Source organism: Myotis davidii, unplaced genomic scaffold, assembly GCF_000327345.1.
Source record: "Myotis davidii unplaced genomic scaffold, ASM32734v1 scaffold187, whole genome shotgun sequence".
NCBI classification, from domain to species: Eukaryota; Metazoa; Chordata; class Mammalia; order Chiroptera; family Vespertilionidae; genus Myotis; species Myotis davidii.
In genome coordinates, this window is record NW_006383018.1 from 4,366,039 (window position 1) to 4,385,588 (window position 19,550).

The 19,550-nt window shown below is 36.9% G+C and overlaps 1 protein-coding gene across 1 annotated transcript in view; it reads left to right on the forward strand.

Annotated features, from left to right (window-relative positions):
- Nucleotides 1-19,550, forward strand: part of VPS50 (VPS50 EARP/GARPII complex subunit) — a 117,107-nt gene that overhangs the window by 75,981 nt on the left and 21,576 nt on the right. Inside the window, exons 19-21 of the mRNA XM_015558258.1 lie at nt 2,657-2,794; nt 14,115-14,236; nt 19,297-19,377. Coding sequence (XP_015413744.1) covers nt 2,657-2,794; nt 14,115-14,236; nt 19,297-19,377 — 341 coding nt within the window. The remainder of the gene's footprint in view (nt 1-2,656; nt 2,795-14,114; nt 14,237-19,296; nt 19,378-19,550) is intronic.

Sequence of the window (19,550 nt, forward strand, 5' to 3'; positions counted from 1 at the left end):
GGTTGAATGGTATTTTGCATTTTATGTTGCACATTCAACACATAAGATTTCCTTTAAAGAGTAAGAAAAAACAAAAATTGAAAATTTATGTTGATTATAATATGTCACAGAAGTTAATATGTTTTTAAAATGATTTTCAAAAGGCTAAAAATGTAGTTTTTTTCTTTAATATTGGACATAATCAACAAGGTCTTAATTTAGAGATCAATGGTATTTGCAGAAAAAAAACAAACCTTCGATTTATACGATCAATGCTGCCTTTGGAGGCAATTTATGCTTCACACAAATCAGAAAACCTCCGGGAGAAAAGTAGACTTTTTCTTGTTTTGGTCTGTGGAGTTTCTGCCTCAATCTAGTAAATATAAAAAGTCTCCATCTATCTTTCCATGTCATTTATGTTCAATATTTGAGTCTTCTGTTAGGCTCCCTTTTTGTACTTAAATTTTGCTGTATGATAAATTGTCCTCTTTAAAAACTTGAAGAATTAAATAATATTTTTTGTCACTTTCTCCCAGTTAAGTGGGCCTAATTCTGATACGTAAGTGAATTAATTTCATGACCATCAAGCATTTAATAACCACAGATATACTTTATTTTTAATGACAGGTTTAAGTATACCCTTCTCTACATTTTACCCCCAGAGTACCTAGTTATATTTAGTTGATTTGAAATATCTCTCCTCAGAAGTGAGCAAGTCATGTAGTTGTGGATGTTTTAATTGGGAAAATTTGTTTCCATTGGTTTTCACATATGGGTAATATTTAAATAATCTACATTTATGATCTATTATGAACTGGATGCATGTTGCATATGAACTATTCTGTTGCATGTTTGGGGTATATTGTATCCAGAAGGAAAGCTCTAATTAAATTGAAATGAACAAGTAAGATAGATAGTGTCTGCCAGTATATGTGTATATACTTGCATTTTTGGTAGGGTTATGCAGCCTCCTACACTATCCTAACTTATGCCTGAGAAGTATAAATAATGTGAACTACTAACTGCAGTCAGTCAGTTAACAGTTACTATCAATTCCAACTACTAAGTGTCTCTTAAATTTATCAGAATTCGTTGTGTTTCACTGTGCCTCCTGGTTCATACAGAAATCACCTCTGTGCCAGATTATTGAAGCAGTCCCCTTATCTTGGCTCCCAGTCTCCAATCTTGCCCCCCTTCTAATCCATTCTTGGATACAAATTTAGATTTTTTTTCTTATATACAAATTTGATCATGTCCTTTTCCTGGTTAAAATTTTAATGGCTCACCCTCTGCATGCAACATAAGGTTCATACTTATTAGGCTTTATTGCTTTTGGTGATCTGGCCATTATGTAACTCCTTTCTTATCACTTTGTCTGCCCACTTATTTTCTACTAGAGGCCTGGTGCACAAAATTTGTGCATTGGGAGGAGGGCGGTGTCCCTCAGCCCAGCCTGCACCCTCTCTAATCTGGGACCCCTTGGGGGATGTCTGACTCCCTGTGGGATCAGGCCTAAAGCGGCAGTAGGACATCCCTCTCACAATCCGGGACTGTTGGCTCCCAACCACTCGCCTGCTGCCTGATTGCCCCTAACCGCTTCTGCCTGCCAGCCTGATCACCCCCCACTGCCCTCCCTGCAGGCCTGGTCCCCTCAACTACCCTCCCCTGCCGGCCCAGTCACCCCTAGCTACCCTCCCCTGCCAGCCTGGTCGCCCCTAACTGCCCTCCCCTGCTGGCCCAATCACCCCAAACTGCCCTCTCCTGCAGGCCTGGTCCCCCTGCTGGCCTGATTGCCCATAACTGCCCTCCGCTGCCAGCCATCTTGTGGCTGTGGGTGCTGCCATTTTTGAGGGTGGAGCAGTCAATTAGCATATTTTCTTATTGGCTATGGGTGCTGCCATCTTTGCGATGGTGTGAAGGTCAATTAGCATATTCCCTCTTTGTTAGATAGGATGCTAGTCTTGTGAACTCTGTGTACTTCTCTGAGCATGCTCTGTTCTCTCTTACCTTTGACCTTAGTACATGATGGCGAACCTATGACACGCGTGTCAGGTGATACGCGAACTCATTTTTTTGGTTGATTTTTCTTTGTTAAATGGCATTTAAATATATAAAATAAATATCAGAAATATAAGTATTTGTTTTACTATGGTTGCAGAGATCAAAAAATTTCTATATGTGACACGGCACCAGCGTTAAATTAGGGTTTTTCAAAATGCTGACATGTCGAGCTCAAAAGGTTCGCCATCACTGCCTTAGTACAAGTTATCCCCCTTTTTTTTGTACTTGCCATATCACTTCTACTTTAAATCTAGACTCCACCTCCCAACCCCAGACTCGACCATCATATCTTATACTTACTTCAGATTGTAAGGAGGGTATTTTTTTCATATTTACATGTCTGAAGTCAGGATGCTAGGTACATTTGGATGTGTAATTTCCCTAGAACATCTGCTTTTTAAAGATGTCTTAGAATCAAAGAAGTACATTATAGTACTTTATTATTTTGCTTGCTAATTTATTTTCCCCTCTGGACTTTAAGTTCTGTAAGGAGGAAGTTAATAATCTCTACTAGTTTATTCCCACCTGATACATGGTAAGATTTTCAATAACTAGTTAGTGAATAAAGGACAGATCCTAAGCTGGATAACTTACTGACTTACCACTTGACAACCCTAATTGCAACTCTTTTGTTTTTCTATATTAAGTGTTTCTCGAGAAACCCTCAAGAGCAGGAAGAAATCAGATTACAGTCTAAATAAAGTAAATGCACCCATCTTAACGAATACAACACTAAATGTAATAAGACTTGTTGGTAAGTAGCTACACCTTTTTAAAGAAAATTATTATAGCAGTTACATTAGCCTGCTTTTGTTACCAAATGATTTTTACTTGCCTTTTTAAACGTTTGAATTGTTTACATATTTATTTTATATTGTTGACAGTATTATAGATGTCTCTCATTTTCACCCTCTGTTCCTCTCCACCCAGTCCCTGCCCCACCCCAGGCCTTCACCACACTGTCTGTGTCCATGGGCTATGCATATTTTCGTGTCCACTGCAGTGAAGGATTTATGATGATCATATGTCAATGTTTTCTTAATTGTTCCAAATAGTATAAATTAATATTATTGTTAGTTTTTCTTGTTTCAGTTAGCTACTTAGTATTTGTGTCTCCACATTTTCTAAAATACCTCAATTAATTGAAATGTAATGAAAAATTCTCTATGTGAGGTAGAGGTACATGTAGGAGGATGATAGTTTCAGTTTTACATTAATACAATATTTTTTACTTAATTGTTCCATTGTTCTTCACCATCTTCCAGTCAGATAGGCAGAGTGAAATGTGATTCTTTGGCATTTTCAGACACAGTGTTCTATAAGCTAAATATTCTCACCATAGGAAGTGTAGTCCTGATTACAGATAACACCGTTATTGATAATTGTGTATAAAGAAATGCTATATTTAAAATATTTGTTTTTGAAGATGATGTGAATTTTTTAAATGTCAGTATTTAAACATTTTATATGCTATTTCACCCTTCAGATTTCACAAATTGGTCTGCAATTTGACAAATAAGTTATAGAGATGTCTTCTCAAATTAAGTCATCTATACTAGTGAGGAATTTCAGTGGTTTTCTATAAAATTCATTGTATTCTTTTTATGGAGTTGAAAACTTCCTATTGCCTAGTTTGATTATACTTAGCACTGCTAAAATGGTCTGTATTCTTGAAGATAATTTCTACATTTCATTAATGAGTAGGATCAAGTAGACAGAATGGTTTTTAGAAGTCCCACTTCCTTTAGGGAAAATAGTTGAAAAGTAATAATGAATTGAGAGGAAAAGAAAAGGTATATATTTTCATGACAAAGAAAAATGACAGATTCTAAAAAGCTGTTTTATGGATGATTATTGCCAGGGAAATTAGCTTTTCTTCTTTATCAAAGAGAGCTAACCAAATATAGAGTCATGAGTTACTCTCTAGGATAAATGGAATCAGAATTGGATGGGTTCTGAGAGGTTGTCTATTATGAATTCCCATAAAATAAGGATTTCTTTCTATAATGCCTCTAATATGTAGTGGCCATCTAGCCTTGGTTATATGTCTCACAGTCACTGGAAACCTATCATTTTGCAAGACTACTCATTCTACTACTGGTTTAATTCATCGAAATCTCTTCCTTAGGATAAAACCAAAATATCTCTCTTGTAATTTTGTTTTCTTAGTTCTGTCTCTAAAAGCAAAAAGAGTAAGTCTATATTTTTTCTCCTACTTTTCCATGTGGTCACTTTTCACATGTGTGGTGGTAGTTATACTGTTCTTTCCTTTTTTTATGCCCTCCTCTCCAGTCCATTCTTCAGGATCAATGTGCTCAATTCCCTTACATGGTCTGTGCTGATACAGATATTCCAAAATTCTTGTCATCCTCCTGAGCCTCCTGGACTCACTAGTTTTCAGTGTGTGAACACACTGCTTGAGATGCAGTTTAATGAAGGCAGCTTTTGCTTAGTTATGTTGAAGTAACTAACCATCCTAACACCAGTGGATTTCAACCAAAAGGTTTAAGGTGGCTCCTAAACATCTTAGTTCTGCTCCTTGTGTGTCTTCGTTCTGAGATGTGGGCTGAGAGAATAACACCAATCTGAAATGGAGAGAAGAGCAAGAGCTGAACCATTTTATGGGGGAAATAATATAATCAAATACATTTAAGTGGTTGTTTATATATATTTTTTTAACTTACCTAGTTCAAAATGACTATGGGACGTCATGTTTTTTACTATAAAAGACATATTCAGTAGAGTCAAATAAAATATAAGGCTAAAACAAAATTGAGGAGGGGAAAAGTCATGTTTCATTTAGTGAAATGCAAACAACCGCAAATCCTCAGTTCTTGGTAGGTGTACGGAAATGAAGAAGGAGCACATTCTGCTATTCTCGTCATCTAAGAAAAGGATAACGTGATGATAGAAATGTGCTGCGGGGATTAAATTTAGAAGGCAGTCACGACCAGTATGGATCGTGATTGGTATGGGCCTTTGGTATGTCAGCCCTGAAGAACAGAGCAATCCTGAATAAAACTTGACTCGTGAACTGAGAATCTGACCATTGCAATTCCAGCCTTCTCCACCACCAGAACTTTTACTGGAGTTGCAATTAGAAAATGCCTTGTATGGTCATTTAACTTTCATGTCTTCCCATTAGGGCTGCCACTAGGTGCTGCCATTATTTCCCTAGTAGATTTTTATGTCTGCTGTTTTCTCTGTCCCTGGGATGTCTTTATCTCAGCTTGTACATATTCATAAAACAGAATTTTAAGGGAACCACTCACTAAGGGGTCTCTGACTAATAAATGCACTATTCTACCCCCTGTAGTTATTGCACAAGGTGCTTAAAGATTATAAACTGGCAAAGGTAATATCTCTTTACAGAGTCAGAAGTACAGTTGTGTAAATAAGATAGATTAATTTTTGGTGCTGGGAAGATGAAAGAACTAATTATAGTTGGGAGACACATTTTGAACATTAAAGGCATATTCAAAATGTCCTTTTCAATGAGTATTTATTTGGCAGATAATTAAGAGAGATTAAACAAAAGAGTGTTAATGGGGCTTCCCAGCCCCAGGTGGTACCTAATTCTGTTAGAAAAGCTCAGGGAGTGTTTCCCAAGTACGGAGGACAATTCCAAAAGCCTGACAGTTTCTTGCTGACAGAAGCTGAGCAATTTTAGGGAATCTGGCATCTCTGAAATAGCCGTGGTAGTCAAGGTCTGTGTCCTGGAGGCAGCTCTCATCGGACCAGGGACAATAGGACTGAGTGGCAGGAGATAGGTTGCCAAAATCCATGCTTGTATAAACTACATACCTTACAACAAAATTATTACTTTAGCAGCTGGGAAAAATACACACCAGCACACGCACCAGGATTTAACCAGAATGTGTACATCTGCAGAATTTTGAGGCATAGTGTGGCCGAAGTGTGTGTGTATGGTGGAGAGGACACGGAAAGAGGAGATCCATCACCTTCATTAGCACAGTCTTTTAGGTGGGGCATTAGTTTTAGTTATTTTCTCACGGTAATGCATGAAAATATTTAAAAATGAAAATACTTCAGGATACAGAGTCCCTGACCCCCATGTCTTCTTCCTCAGAGAACACTACTCAGTTCTCCCGTTTTCCTTGGGGAATATTAATATGCATTTACAAGTCTATTTAATATGCGAGTCACCTTTCCTTTTGTTGTTGTTTCAAAAATTGGATCACACTATATATAGTGTTCTTCATCTGGCTTTTTGAACTTCAACTCTTTTAAGGTTACAGTTAAAATATCTTAAGATATTGCATGTCATAGTATGCATAGAGCCCATTCTTTTTTATGATCCTATTGTATAGATGTACCATTGATAAGACCTTTATTTTTTAACATTTGTTTCAAGTCATTTGATGCTACAAACAATGCTCATCACAGAAAATATCCTTGAAATATCTTTGTTCAGATACAGCTGTAGGACAAATTCCTACAAATGTTTCCTCATGCTAGATCATAGAGTTTTTTTTTTTTATTGCCTACAGTTTATTTTTAAATCAAACAAAAAGTCAACATACACAGCACACTCGTACCCACATTTCCTCCAACCACTGCCTCATCTCTGCTGCCATTTACAACTAAGCTCCTCAAAGATGTAACTGTACAGTCCTCGGGTTACGTCAGACTCGACGTATGTCATTTCATGGTTACGTCACCATCTCCCATTTATTTATAAAAAAAAAAATTCCGTCATTTTGACGTATGTACATATGTGCTTTTTGTTTTTTATTATTTATTTACCACAAGTAAAGGTCAGGAATTGTTATCTTTCTTTTAAAATTTTTACTGTTTCACTTCATTACTGTTGTGTATGTGCTCCATGGGAGTGACATAGGTTCTTATGTAGGTGGGTTCCAACTTACGGTGAAAATCGCCTTACGTCGCACCATAAGAACAGAATTCCCACATAACCCGAGGACATACTTTACTCACTCCTCTTCCACATGATCATAGAGTTTATACATTTTCAGTTTTGATGCACATTTTCAATTTACCAAAGAAGTTACTAAAGAACTTACTGCAGAGGTTCTGTTAGTTTATCCAACAGTATAGGAGAGTATCTTCTCTCAGTCTCTCAGCAGTACTGTGTGTCATCCAACTTCAGGTGCTCGCCAGTCTGATGGGAAAAATGACATCTCATTCGAAATGTATTTAATTTGAGTGAGTTTAATCATCTTTTAATATGCTTAAAAAGGTATTTCTCTTTGTGAACTACTTATTCATATTAATTGCCCGTTTTTAAATAAGGATATTTTTATGGTTTAATGTCTATATTAAGGAAATTAGTCTTTTTCTGCCATGTGTATTGATTCACTCATTTTCAATCCAGTAGATTTTCTTTTGAGCTACTATTTTGTTTCAGGCACTCTGCTGGCTGTTGGGAATATAGTCATGCACAGGACATATTCTGTGTAGTTAAAAAGCCCTACATGGGAAATAACATACAAAATAAAAGGGCCGACTCACTGGACAGCTCACACACTGCCTGGCTTTGAAAGATGAATAGATTCTATTGCCTGTTAAAGGCATTCTAGACAGAGTGAAAAGAATAACATGTGCAGCACATGGTGTAGTCACATAATACAGGTTAGCTTTCCGCATATGAGAAGATGATGGGAAGTGGGGGACAGAAGCAGGGGAGATGTGGCAAGAAAGGTAGACAAGAACTGGATTTCTGATTGCATTCTATAATGTCCCATTAAGCTTATGTAATGTTCTCTGGACCTGAACTTATTAAGGGTTTTAAACGGGTGAAACACAAGCAGATTATTTCTTCTTTCTTCTTCCTTCTTCCTTCCTCCTTCCTCTTCCTCCTTCTTCCTTATCACTCTGGCCACAGTGTAAATAAAGGAGAACCTGGGGAAGGTCAAAGGCTAGTTGGGAAGCTGTTGAAATCTCCCAGGCGAGAGATGGTGAGGACTTCAGTCTGCTTAAAGCAATGGCCATTGTAATGGAGCAGTAGAGACAGATTTGAGAGATTTTGGAAATACAGTGGACAGGATTGGAGAATTTGTGATGAGAGATCATTCTTAAATTTTAGATTTGTGTGGCCAGTTATCCTATCACAACTAAAATAGGAAAGATGAGAGGGAGACCAATGATATGTTCGGTTTTGGACATCGGGAGATACTTGTGGGACATTTAAATAGAAATAGTCTATAGACATACCAGTATGGATAGATTTGGAGATCAGGGGAATAAACATGGTCAGGATACATGTTTGGTATAAACTGAGTTAAACTCTGGTAGTAGATGAGTTTATCTTGATAGGGGATAAACTCATCGGGCAGAAGCCCATTAAGGAGGTTGGGAGTGCATGGTAGAGGCAGGAGACAAGTTACAAAGTAAAGAGGAGATCTTGAAAACCAAGAGATAAAAGCCTATCAAGAAGACCGTGCTTTCTTTTCTTTTCTTTCTTTCTTTTTTTTTTTTTAATGATGATCTAAGCCAGTGACTCTTAAATCTTAGAGTCAAAATCCCCCTGGAAGGCTTGTTACCACAGGTTGTTGGACTTCACTCTAGAATATCTAATCTAGTAGGTGTTGGATGTAACCTGAGAATGTGAATTTTTAACAAGTTTCTAGGTGATGTTAGTGCTGCTGATATAAGGACCAGACTTTGAGAACCATTGGTTCCTTTCTGTGTTGTCCCATTTGAAATGTAAGCAGTGTGTATTTAAATAACAGGGAAGTTTTTGATTATATACTAGTAACAGTCATTTTAAGTGGTAGTTTGGTTTTTTATGAATGTAAGTAATTGTATCAATTGTTTTCAAAATACTTATTTCAAATACTAGGGATCAAGTTATAGGGTCAATTAAATCCTAAGTACAATCTTGGGTAGAAGTACCACAATATATTTTTTGTTTTAAAACTTTAAAATCTTGTTTTATGATTGAATTGAAAGTTGTTTTTCAAGAAAATTAATATTTTTACCTGTGAAGTTTAAGGAAAATTTTTCATTGTTTAATTTAGACTACATTCCAATATTTGTTTCTCTAAAAATACTTATATTATGTATATGAATTCATATTTTTAAACAGTTTCAAAACACTTTCTGTGTTGATAGCTTTATATACAACATGGTATTTTGAAGGATGATCCAAGAAGTGTCATCCCTCAGTACATGTTATAAGAAAATGATACTGGAAATTTGGGGGGTGGAGTGGAGGCTAAGATATAATATTCAAATAACAGAATAAAAACTGGTAGCCAGGGACTTAGCTAACAGACCTGTTAATTTTTTACTCTGATCTTCACTTCATTGGTCAATACACTTTTTCTAAATTGCTTGAGCTGCACTAGCTTCTCCTTCCGTTCCTTTGTGCCTCATTTATAGCATTTAAGTTGGCCTTTATGTGCTATTTATCTCTATTGCTGACCTTTCAATTTAGTGTACTGCAGTAAGAATGACAAACATCTTTCCAACTCAGAGTCTGTTCTTGCTCTTGCCCCATCGGATTGTCAGCTCTTACAGATGAAGAGAGTTTGGGGTATCTTTGCAGTGTATAGAGCTCCCAGCCAAGTGCTTTTCGTTTTTGAAAATATATGGTGCCCAATATATGTTGGAGTGACAAGCCTTAATTTTATTTTATTTTATTTTTAATATATTTTATTGATTTTTTATAGAGAGGAAGGGAGAGAAATAGAAAGTTAGAAACATCGATGAGAGAGAGACATCGATCAGCTGCCTCCTGCACATCCCCCACTGGGGATGTGCCCGCAACCCAGGCACATGCCCTTCACCGGAATCGAACCTGGGACCTTTCAGGCCTCAGGCCGACGCTGTATCCACTGAGCCAAACCGATTTCGGCAACATCCTTAATTTTAAAAATCTTGAACATTGGAGAAACACCTTTTCCTCCTCTCTTGTCATAGTCCACTGTGAATGGGAGAAATCATCCCCCGCCCCCCAACACACACGCACATGCTTCCGTTGCCTTCTCCTTATCTTTGTATGTCCTCCTCTGCATAGGAGTTGTGGCTCACTGAACTTCCCTAGATCACCATTCTTGTGGTAACCATACTCCTCTCTCTGTGCCCCCCAACTGATGAACTGGTTAAGGCAGGCCCACGATTCTTCCTCTCGGTTGTGGTCCTTGTTCGTGCTGCTACTGGTTGGGTTCTTTGCCAGTTCCTTTGTGTGTATTCTCCCCATGCATATGCAGGACTCACGGTCTAGATTTAGGAGAGAGTTTAAACAGTGCTTCCCTGGGAAGTTTTTCCACTTCCCCAGATTTGGTTAGGTTCCCTTCAAGTAACACTATATACTTATCCCTTATTGCAGGGGTCCTCAAACTACAGCCCACGGTCCACAGGCAGCCCGCTGAAAACATTTATCCGGCCCGCCGGGTGTTTTTGCTGCCGCTGTGTGCATAGGCATTTGTTCATAGTTTTTTTTTAAACTATAGTCCGGCCCTCCAGCGGTCTGAGGGACAGTGAACTGGCCCCCTGTTGAAAAAGTTTGAGGACCCCTGCCTTATTGTGTTCATTATAATTATAACTAGAGGCCTGGTGCACGACATTTGTGCACTGGGGGTGGGGGGGGGCCCTCAGCCTGGCCTGCACCCTTTTGCAATCTGGGACCCCTTGGGGGATGTCTGCCTGCCAGCTTAGTGGGGAGCAGGCCTAAGCCAGCAGACGGACATCCTCCGAGAGGTCCTTAGCACTGCCACAGAGGTAGAAAAGGCTCCCGCCTCCGCCGCTGCGCTCGCCAGCCAGCCAGCCGGCTGTGAGCCCGACTTCTGGCTGAGCGGCGCTCCCCGTGTGGGAGTGCACTGACCACCAGGGGGCAGCTCCTGCGTTGAGCGTCTGCCCCCTGGTGGTCAGTGCGCATCATAGCGACCGGTTGTTCCCTGTTTGGTCGATTTGCATATTAGCCTTTTATTATATAGGACTTTAAAATAATAGCAATAGCTACATTTCTTGCTCCCTTATTATATGCTGTGTAAATATTTCACATGCATTTCCTCATGAATTCTTCACAGTCCTCATTTATATGCACCAAACAATTGAGGTCCAGAGATAAATAATTTCCCTTAGGTCACACAGCTGGTAAGTGGTAGAGTCCAGGGCGTCTGATCCTAGAGCCAGCAAGCTCTTAACTTTCATGCTTCACAGCCACGGGGGGAGCAAAGGAGCATGAATTCTGATCCCAGACAAAGTTCAAAAAGATTACAATGTTGGAGGCAGGAATAGGAACTTCTTGCAGCTGATGATTTGGAAAGAGATGTCTTTCTTGGTCATCTGGGCTATATAGTAGAGAGCCTTCTGCAGTGCTCCCAAAGCTTGCTGTGTCCACCCCTCTCACTGCGGCCCATAAGGGACATTAGAAAGGAAGGAAGGGAGGGCAGCGTGCATCTGAACCACTTGAACCACATTTTTTAACTGGGAAGACTAACATCAGAGCCATGCTTTTAGATATTTATCAAGGCAGTACATCTCATAGTAACACATTAAATAATAAAGAAGAGCTTGTAATGAAAAGTGGCAGTCTCCACCCCACCACTCCTTGTCACCAGAATGGAGGCACTTTTTTGGTCTCTTTCTGTTTATCTTTCTTCTAATTGTAATTGTCCAGAAAAGGGGGATGAGAGGTAAGTTTGTCCCATATGTGGACCTTTAGTTAATCTATCATTTTTCAGCCCCATTTCTCTCTCCTGTTCTCTCGCTGTACCTGCTGATTCCAAGCAGTGACCATCCTAGCTAATATCTCCCTTTTTGGTCCTCTTATGTTTTACTAATGTCTTTGCGTTTTTTCCATCAATCTGCCCCCACTTACTATCTGTCATCTAGTGTAGCAGTTGGGAAACTAGAACCTACAGGCCAAATCGTCTAGCTGCCTATTTTTATAAATACAGTTTTATTGGAATGCACCCTGCTCCCTTGTTGCATTTTGCCTATATCTGCTTTTGTGCCAGGAAATTAGAGTGGGATAGTTGAAAAGAGAGCAGCAGAGCAGATTAGTTATCACAGAGCCTAACCTTTCTCCTCTGTGGTCTCTAAAGGAAAGGTTTGCTAATCCCTGGTCTAAAAACTTTTTGAGATTTCTCATTTTCTGATAATCATACCTACCCAACTTTACCTCCTCACTCTCATCTCATCATAGACATAGGCTTAATTCATGGTGAAGTTCTCTTTAAATTCAGTAGTGAGGAGGTACATAAGCTTCCGCAGGCCTCCAAACACTACTCTGCTCTCTTGAACTGGAAAGACAGAGTCCTCACTCTCATACATTTTAATACACTGGTCATCTGCTTATCGGTGGCTGCCATCCATGTATTTAAGGTGTGAGAGCAGGGACTCTGTAATTCCTTAGGTCTTAACACAAGGCCAGAGTACATAGTAAGCCTTCAAAAGTGCTGATTATATGAATTAATTGAATGAATGAATGAATGAATATAGTTGTTTAAATTTGTTTTTTTCAAAGTAATGGGGAACATCTAGTTTCTTTCCTTCAGAATGCACATTTAAATGTTCTACCTATTAATAATTATTTTTATATTCTTCCTTAAGATTAATTATGTTAACAATGCTTAATCTTATTATTAGGAATGGAAAGAAGCTTTGTATTCTGGATATGTCCCAACCCAGATATGAGCATTCTACCTATTCATCTCTCTTTTGCGTTTACAGGTTAAAGTCATGTAATATAACACTTTTCCTTTTATTTTTCTTCACAGTGTCTTATTATTTTATGTGTAAATAGTTACAGCTTAATAAACTGCCTGATTGTAGTCAATGAAATATCTGTGTAGTGATCCATAGGAGCATATACTTCAAATATTTTTCAATTGTGATTAATAAAAGAATGTCTGTGGCATAATTGCAAAGATGATTCTGAAACAAAAGACTTACAAGTAGGAGGAAGAATGAAATCTAAGTTGAATGGTTTTTACTTTTCAATGTGTGTGTGCTGTGTGTTTCTCTCTCTGACCATCTGACTATTTATCATCTCATGTAAATTAAGACAGATGTACTGAGTTCTTGGTAATAAAGACATGGTTTTGATAGTAGACATTTCTATTAGAGTGAATTTGTCATTCTTTTCTATTGCCATTAATGTGTTTTCTCTTGAGTCATGGCATCTTCAATAGTACCAATTAAAATTTACAGCAGTGACATAAAGTGGAGCCAGCACTTGAATTATTTACTCATTTGGAAAGGAAGCAAATGGCCTGTTTTAACATCTTCTGTAGAAGAACATTCTTAATAGATATGCTGCTTTCCCTATTATTTTCCATAAAAAAGAAACAGTTAGGGACTTGTTATTATTTGTTTATTGATTCAGCCCCTCTCCCATGCACCCTTCAAATACATTAACAAGTTTATAAATGCATACATTTGGGTTTTTACTTTTTTTTCCCCGCTGTAACTGTATCATATGTTGAGAGGAAGGAGAATAGAATCCTGGCATTTCCCAAAGGAAGGAGTGAGGAATATATGTTCTTGGCATTTTGAGAGTACCCAGCTCTTAAGTGATGTAGTGTTCCTGGCCTTTGACATAAGATTTCACAGGCCTACAGTTTAGGGGAATGGGAAGTGCCTTCCATGTTCCCCATTCCTTCTTGCCTTTTTACTTTTTCTGTTGTGTATACACTTATTAAAAAAAACAAAAACAAAAAACACCACTTTTTCTCAAATACATTGTCTTCTGTTCTGTTATACGTAAACATTTTTGAAGCAATTATTTCAAGTGGAATCTCTAAGAAATGAGGAACTATGTTGTGTGTTTGCACAGTGTTATTTGTAAACAGTATAAGATTCCCATGAATATTTGACAGACCATAAAAATGATGATGTAAAACATCTTTGTAGGTATTATTTATATCAGTGCTGTCCAATAGCACTTTCCAAGATGATATGACAGTTTTGTATCTTGCTGCCCAATATAGTAGCCAATAGCCACAAATGACTGTTGAATAATTGAAATGTGGCTACTGTGGAATATAATACTTTATTTTAAAAAATATTTTAGTAAATAATTTTATTGTCACTTTATAATTACAAATAACCAATTTTAATTTTGATCTACTTTTTCTTTTCAGGTAAATATATGCAGATGATGAACATTCTCAAGCCAATTGCCTTTGATGTCATCCATTTCATGTCTCAGCTATTTGATTATTACTTATATGCAGTATATACCTTCTTTGGTCGGAATGATTCAGTAAGTCAACCTTTGAGGGGAAAGTCTGATTGTTTTACATATCTATTTATTTTTCAAATGTAAAGTTCAGTTCATGCCCTCTGTATAAAATACACAAATAGCATTATTTTGAAAAATTATTCATCAAAAACCCAACAAAATTATTGATATCAGCTTTCTGCCTGCCTAATTGCCTTATTTATATGTTAATTTTAAGCTTTGATATGATAAACATATTGTATGTTATTCAGATTTTTGGCAGAAAAAATACAGCATCTGTTTCTAACCTCGTCGTATTTTGGCAATGAAAAATGTGCAGGTTGCCTGGTTCAGATCTGGCCCAGTGCATAATTACCACATAGTAAATGAGATGTTTTAAATATTGGCTAACAGCCTTAGTAGGCACTACTACATTCAGAAGATAATGGAAAATATTTATTAAAATAATTGAAAATTTTTGAACTAAACCATCTGCCTGCCACAGAACTAATGTTTCTGCTCCTCCATTTTGTGTTTTCAAAGCTCTTATTGAGTTTGTCTTTTTCTACTCCTATGGAGAACAACACAGTATTTGGCAGGTAATCGACCTGATATTTGGGAATTATTATGTGGTTCACCTAGATGTTTGGTAGTTTTCTGTGCAAAAGCATACTGTTTGGTTCTATAAACATGTCATGATATTTTTAAATAGACTTTATTTTGTACCTTTTTAAAATGTGAATTTTAATGGATAACTACATTCATCATATAAATGTTCATATCTTTGCTGTGATTATAAATATATAAATGATATAATCTTTTAATATGGCATCTGAATTTCCTGTGATCTTAATTCTCCAAAATGTTCCTTAGAAGGAATTCTAATATAATCAGAGACAAAGTGTTGATGAAGAATTTATGTTACTATTAAATATGTACTATTTCCTCACTGTGATTTTGGAAACTCAGTATATAAATATTAAAGAAAAAAAGATATTCTAGAATTTTAGCTAATTGTCAGAATCATTCTGTCTTTTTGTTGAGCCTCCCTCTGTCACCTGGGCTGTGCCTCTAGAGTAGTGCTGTTCGAGAGAAATGTTGCCCTAATGGAATGTTCTGTATTTGCACTGCCTAATAAGGTAGCCACTAACCACATGTGGCTATTGAGTACCTGAAATGTGATTAGTGTGACTGAGGAGCTGAAATTTAAGTTGTTTTTAATTTCCCCTACTTTATCTTTATATGTAAACTAGAGGCCCAATGCACAAAATTCATGCAAGGGGCTCAGCCCTCGCAGCCGCGACTTTGTCTGGAAGGTCGTCAGGTCTCATTAGCATATTACACTTTTATTATTATAGATAGCCACATGTGGCTAGTGACTGTCATATCAGATAGAAAAGTTCTAGATCTTTTATCAGATGCATTAAAATGGGGTCCTTTGGAAACGTTGGGGAATGAAATGCTTTTAGATGTGGCTTTCTAGACATGTAATACTAGAAATGATGAAGGAAGTTTTTCAGGTCGAAGGAAAATGATACAATATGAAAACATGGGTCCTCAGAAAAGAATGAAGAGCATTGGTAATGGAAACTACTTGGGGAAATATAAAAAAAATATTTTTTAGGCCTAACCAGTTTGGCTCAGTGGATAGAGCGTCAACCTGCGGACTGAAGGGTCCTGGGTTCGATTCCAGTCAAGGGCATGTACCTTGGTTGCCGGCACATCCTCAGTAGGGGTTGTGCAGGAGGCAGCTGATCGATGTTTCTCTCTCATTGATGTTTCTATCCCTTTCCCTTCCTCTCTGTAAAGTCAATAAAATATAATTTTAAAAAATATTTTTTATTTTTCCATTTAACTTCTTTATAAACCATATAGTTGTTTAAACTGAAATTCTAACATTGTTGTCTGGAGTTCATAATAAATGTATTACATATAACAACTATAATAGAGTGTTAAGGGATATTGACTTATAAGAAGGCAAGGTTTACATATATTATGTAAAGCAGTGCATTGTAAATAGTAAATGGTCTGTGAAATGTTAAGAATGTATATTATAATCCATAGGACAACAATGAAAAATAATACAAAGAACTTTAACTGTTTTGCCAACAGGAAAATTAAAGTATAACTTAAAAAATTATATAATCAGAAAAGGCAGGAAAGGAGGAATCCAAAAACTAAAAAGAGGTGTGTGGTGTATGTGTTTACATCTACATATAATAGTATCTACAACCAATATTCACATTAAGTGTTAATGGACTAAACACTCAAAAGGCAGAGATGGTCAGAATGGATTAAAAACAAAGCCCATACTTTCTAACAAAAAACACACCTAGGTTGAAAGCATGTGACTTGTAAGGATATGCCATGTAAACAGTAATGATTAGATAAAATAAATTTGAAAATAAAATTTATTACCACAGATAGAGGGACTCATAATGATCTAAGGGTCAATTCAACTATTCAACTGGAAGATATAATGATAATAAGGGTGTATAATAAATGTACCTAAGAACAGAGGTTCAAATAGATGAAGCAATAATTGACAGAATTCGAGAGAAAATGAAAGGCCCAGTCTGGGTAGCTCAGTCATCTGTTGGAGGGTCAGGGCACATACAAGAATCAACCAATGAATGAATAAATAAGTGGAACCACAAAAATTTCTCTCTCTCTCTCTCTCTCTCAAATCAATTAATAAAAAAATTTCAAAGAGAAAATAAAAAAACTTAATGATAGCTGATGATTTTCACACCACACAGTACTTAATCAAATAGGTAGACAAAAAGTCAGCAGCCCCCTAGCTGTATCCTCATATGGCCTTTTCTCTGTGTTCCTGTGGAAAGAGACCAAGCTCTTAGGTGTCTCTTCTCATGATGGTACTAATCCCAGCATGGGAGCCCCACTCTCATCACCTCACCTGAACCTAATTATCTCCCAAAGGCCCCATCTCCAAGTAGCATTGCATTGGGGGTTAGAGCTTGAATATTTGTATTGGGAGTGGAAGGGAACAACAAACATTCTGTCCATCACATAGAGCATCTGGAATTTGTAATAATTGCTTGTGAAAATACAAAATGGTATAGCCACTTTGGAAAACAGTATGGCAGTACCTTGTATAGTTAAAAATATATCATATTAACCAGAAATGAAAGGAACTGAAAGTGTATGTCTAAACAAAGGCAAGACATGAATATTCATAGTGGTATTATTCAAGAATTCCAAACTGGCACCCAAATATTCATTGACTGGTGAATAAGTAAACAGATTGTGCTGTGTCCATATTATAGAATACTATTAATCAGTAAAAGAGCAATAAATACTAATAGTCTTGCAACATGGATGAATCTCAAAAGCATGCTAAACATAAGACTACATGCTGTATGATTCCATTTATATGGAATTTCAGAAAAGGCAAAACTACAAAGACAGAAAGCAGATCAGGGGTTAAGTAAGGGTAAGAGGATAAGGGAGGTGATGAAGTGCAAAAGGTTTGAGGACATTTTTAAAGGTGAGGGAACTCTTCTATATCTTGATTGTGCTGGTTACAAAGCTGTATACAATTACCAAATTTTACTAAAAATGGATGAATTTAACTATATATAATACCTAATGAAAAAAGAAGAAAATGAATTAAAGTTATACCTAGCAAAAATAAAGTATTGCAAAGTTACCATATAAAATTAGTTCATGTTTTACTACACCATGCCATTACACAGCTATTTTGGCTAGAAGCTTTCTAACATATCTTGTGTAAGTAATTTCTCATTCTTGAATCTCAGGAAGATGTGAGGAACAATAATGTGTGTGTATGCTTGTGTACTTACACACACACACACACACACACACACGCACATATATATATATATTTTTAATTGTTTTTTGGTTAATCCTCACTTGAGGATACTTTTCCATTGATTTTAGGAAGAGTGGAAGAGAGAGGGAAAGACAGACAGAAACATCAATGTGAGAGAAACACATCTATTGGTTGCCTCCTATATGAGCCCTGACAGGGCCCAGGCCAGGGAGAAGCCTGCAACCAAACGTGCCCTTGACCATAATCGAACCTAGGACCCTGTGGTGCACAGGTCAATGCTCTATCCACTGAGCCAAACCCGCTAGGGCAACACACACAGACACACATATAATTTTTATGAATCAATTACTGAGACAATGTATTTTATAGATTACTATTAATAACATTTTAAGTTTATTGTCTCATATAGAATATTTTAACATTTTTCCATGTATCTATATGTATCTATGATCACCTTTAAATTTATATTCAACCAAATCAACACTCAAGGAGCCAACTTTTCACTTCTTAACAGTCAAGTCTCACTTCTCATGTATGTTCTTGTGTGAAGATTTTTATAAATGCTTTGGCTTTGTTGTAGTGAAGAGAATTCTATACTGTGAAATGTTTACTGAGCATAATGAAAATTTCATTAATGTTTGAATGAAGATTTAGGCTGTTTCTAATTTGTGTTAAAAATAAATTAGCAACACTACACTAGTATGCTTCTTCAGAAATACAGCACAGTGTACTGTCTTTAAGTGTTTAAAATATAAAGATTTTTAACTAAAAATAGTAACTTTTTGGAAATAAATTCCAGTAACTCTATCCTGATAAATTCATTAGATTGATAGATGCTATTGTGACCTGTAAAAAAATACACATGTATAAACAGTTTCTTATTCGTCAGGGCTAAGGTCTGAGTTCTTTGCTTGATGTTTTGGAATTTTTAAATGGAGTTTGGAAACCCTCTAAAGCAGTGGTTCTCAACCATCTGGCCCTTTAAATACAGTCCCTCATGTTGTGACCCAACCATAAAATTATTTTCATTGCTACTTCATAACTGTAATGTTGCTACTGTTATGAATCGTAATGTAAGTATCTTATATGCAGGATGGTCTTAGGCGACCCCTGTGAAAGGGTCCTTTGACCGCCAAAGGGGTCGTGACCCACAGGTTGAGAACCGCTGGTAAAGGCTGAGTATCTTAGTGAAAACTCATCAGATGCTTCACTTTGGTTAATTTGAAGTTATGACATTTGCGAGATTATCTCCACACCTATTTAACATACCTCTCCTCTTCTTTTCCAGTTGGAATCAACAGGACTGGGCCTTAGTAGTAGTAGACTAAGAACAACTTTAAACAGAATACAAGAGAGCCTCATTGATATGGTAAGTGATCATTTGGAATCAATTCTTTGGGATTATAGAAAATAGAAATTAGCTGTCTAATCCACTGCATATAAATGTATGTCTATGTGTATAATGAGTGCCCAAGACTTATATTGATTACTCAGAGGAAGTCAAGTGAAGAGTTCCTATCATCTGATTGGAGAGTGAAAACT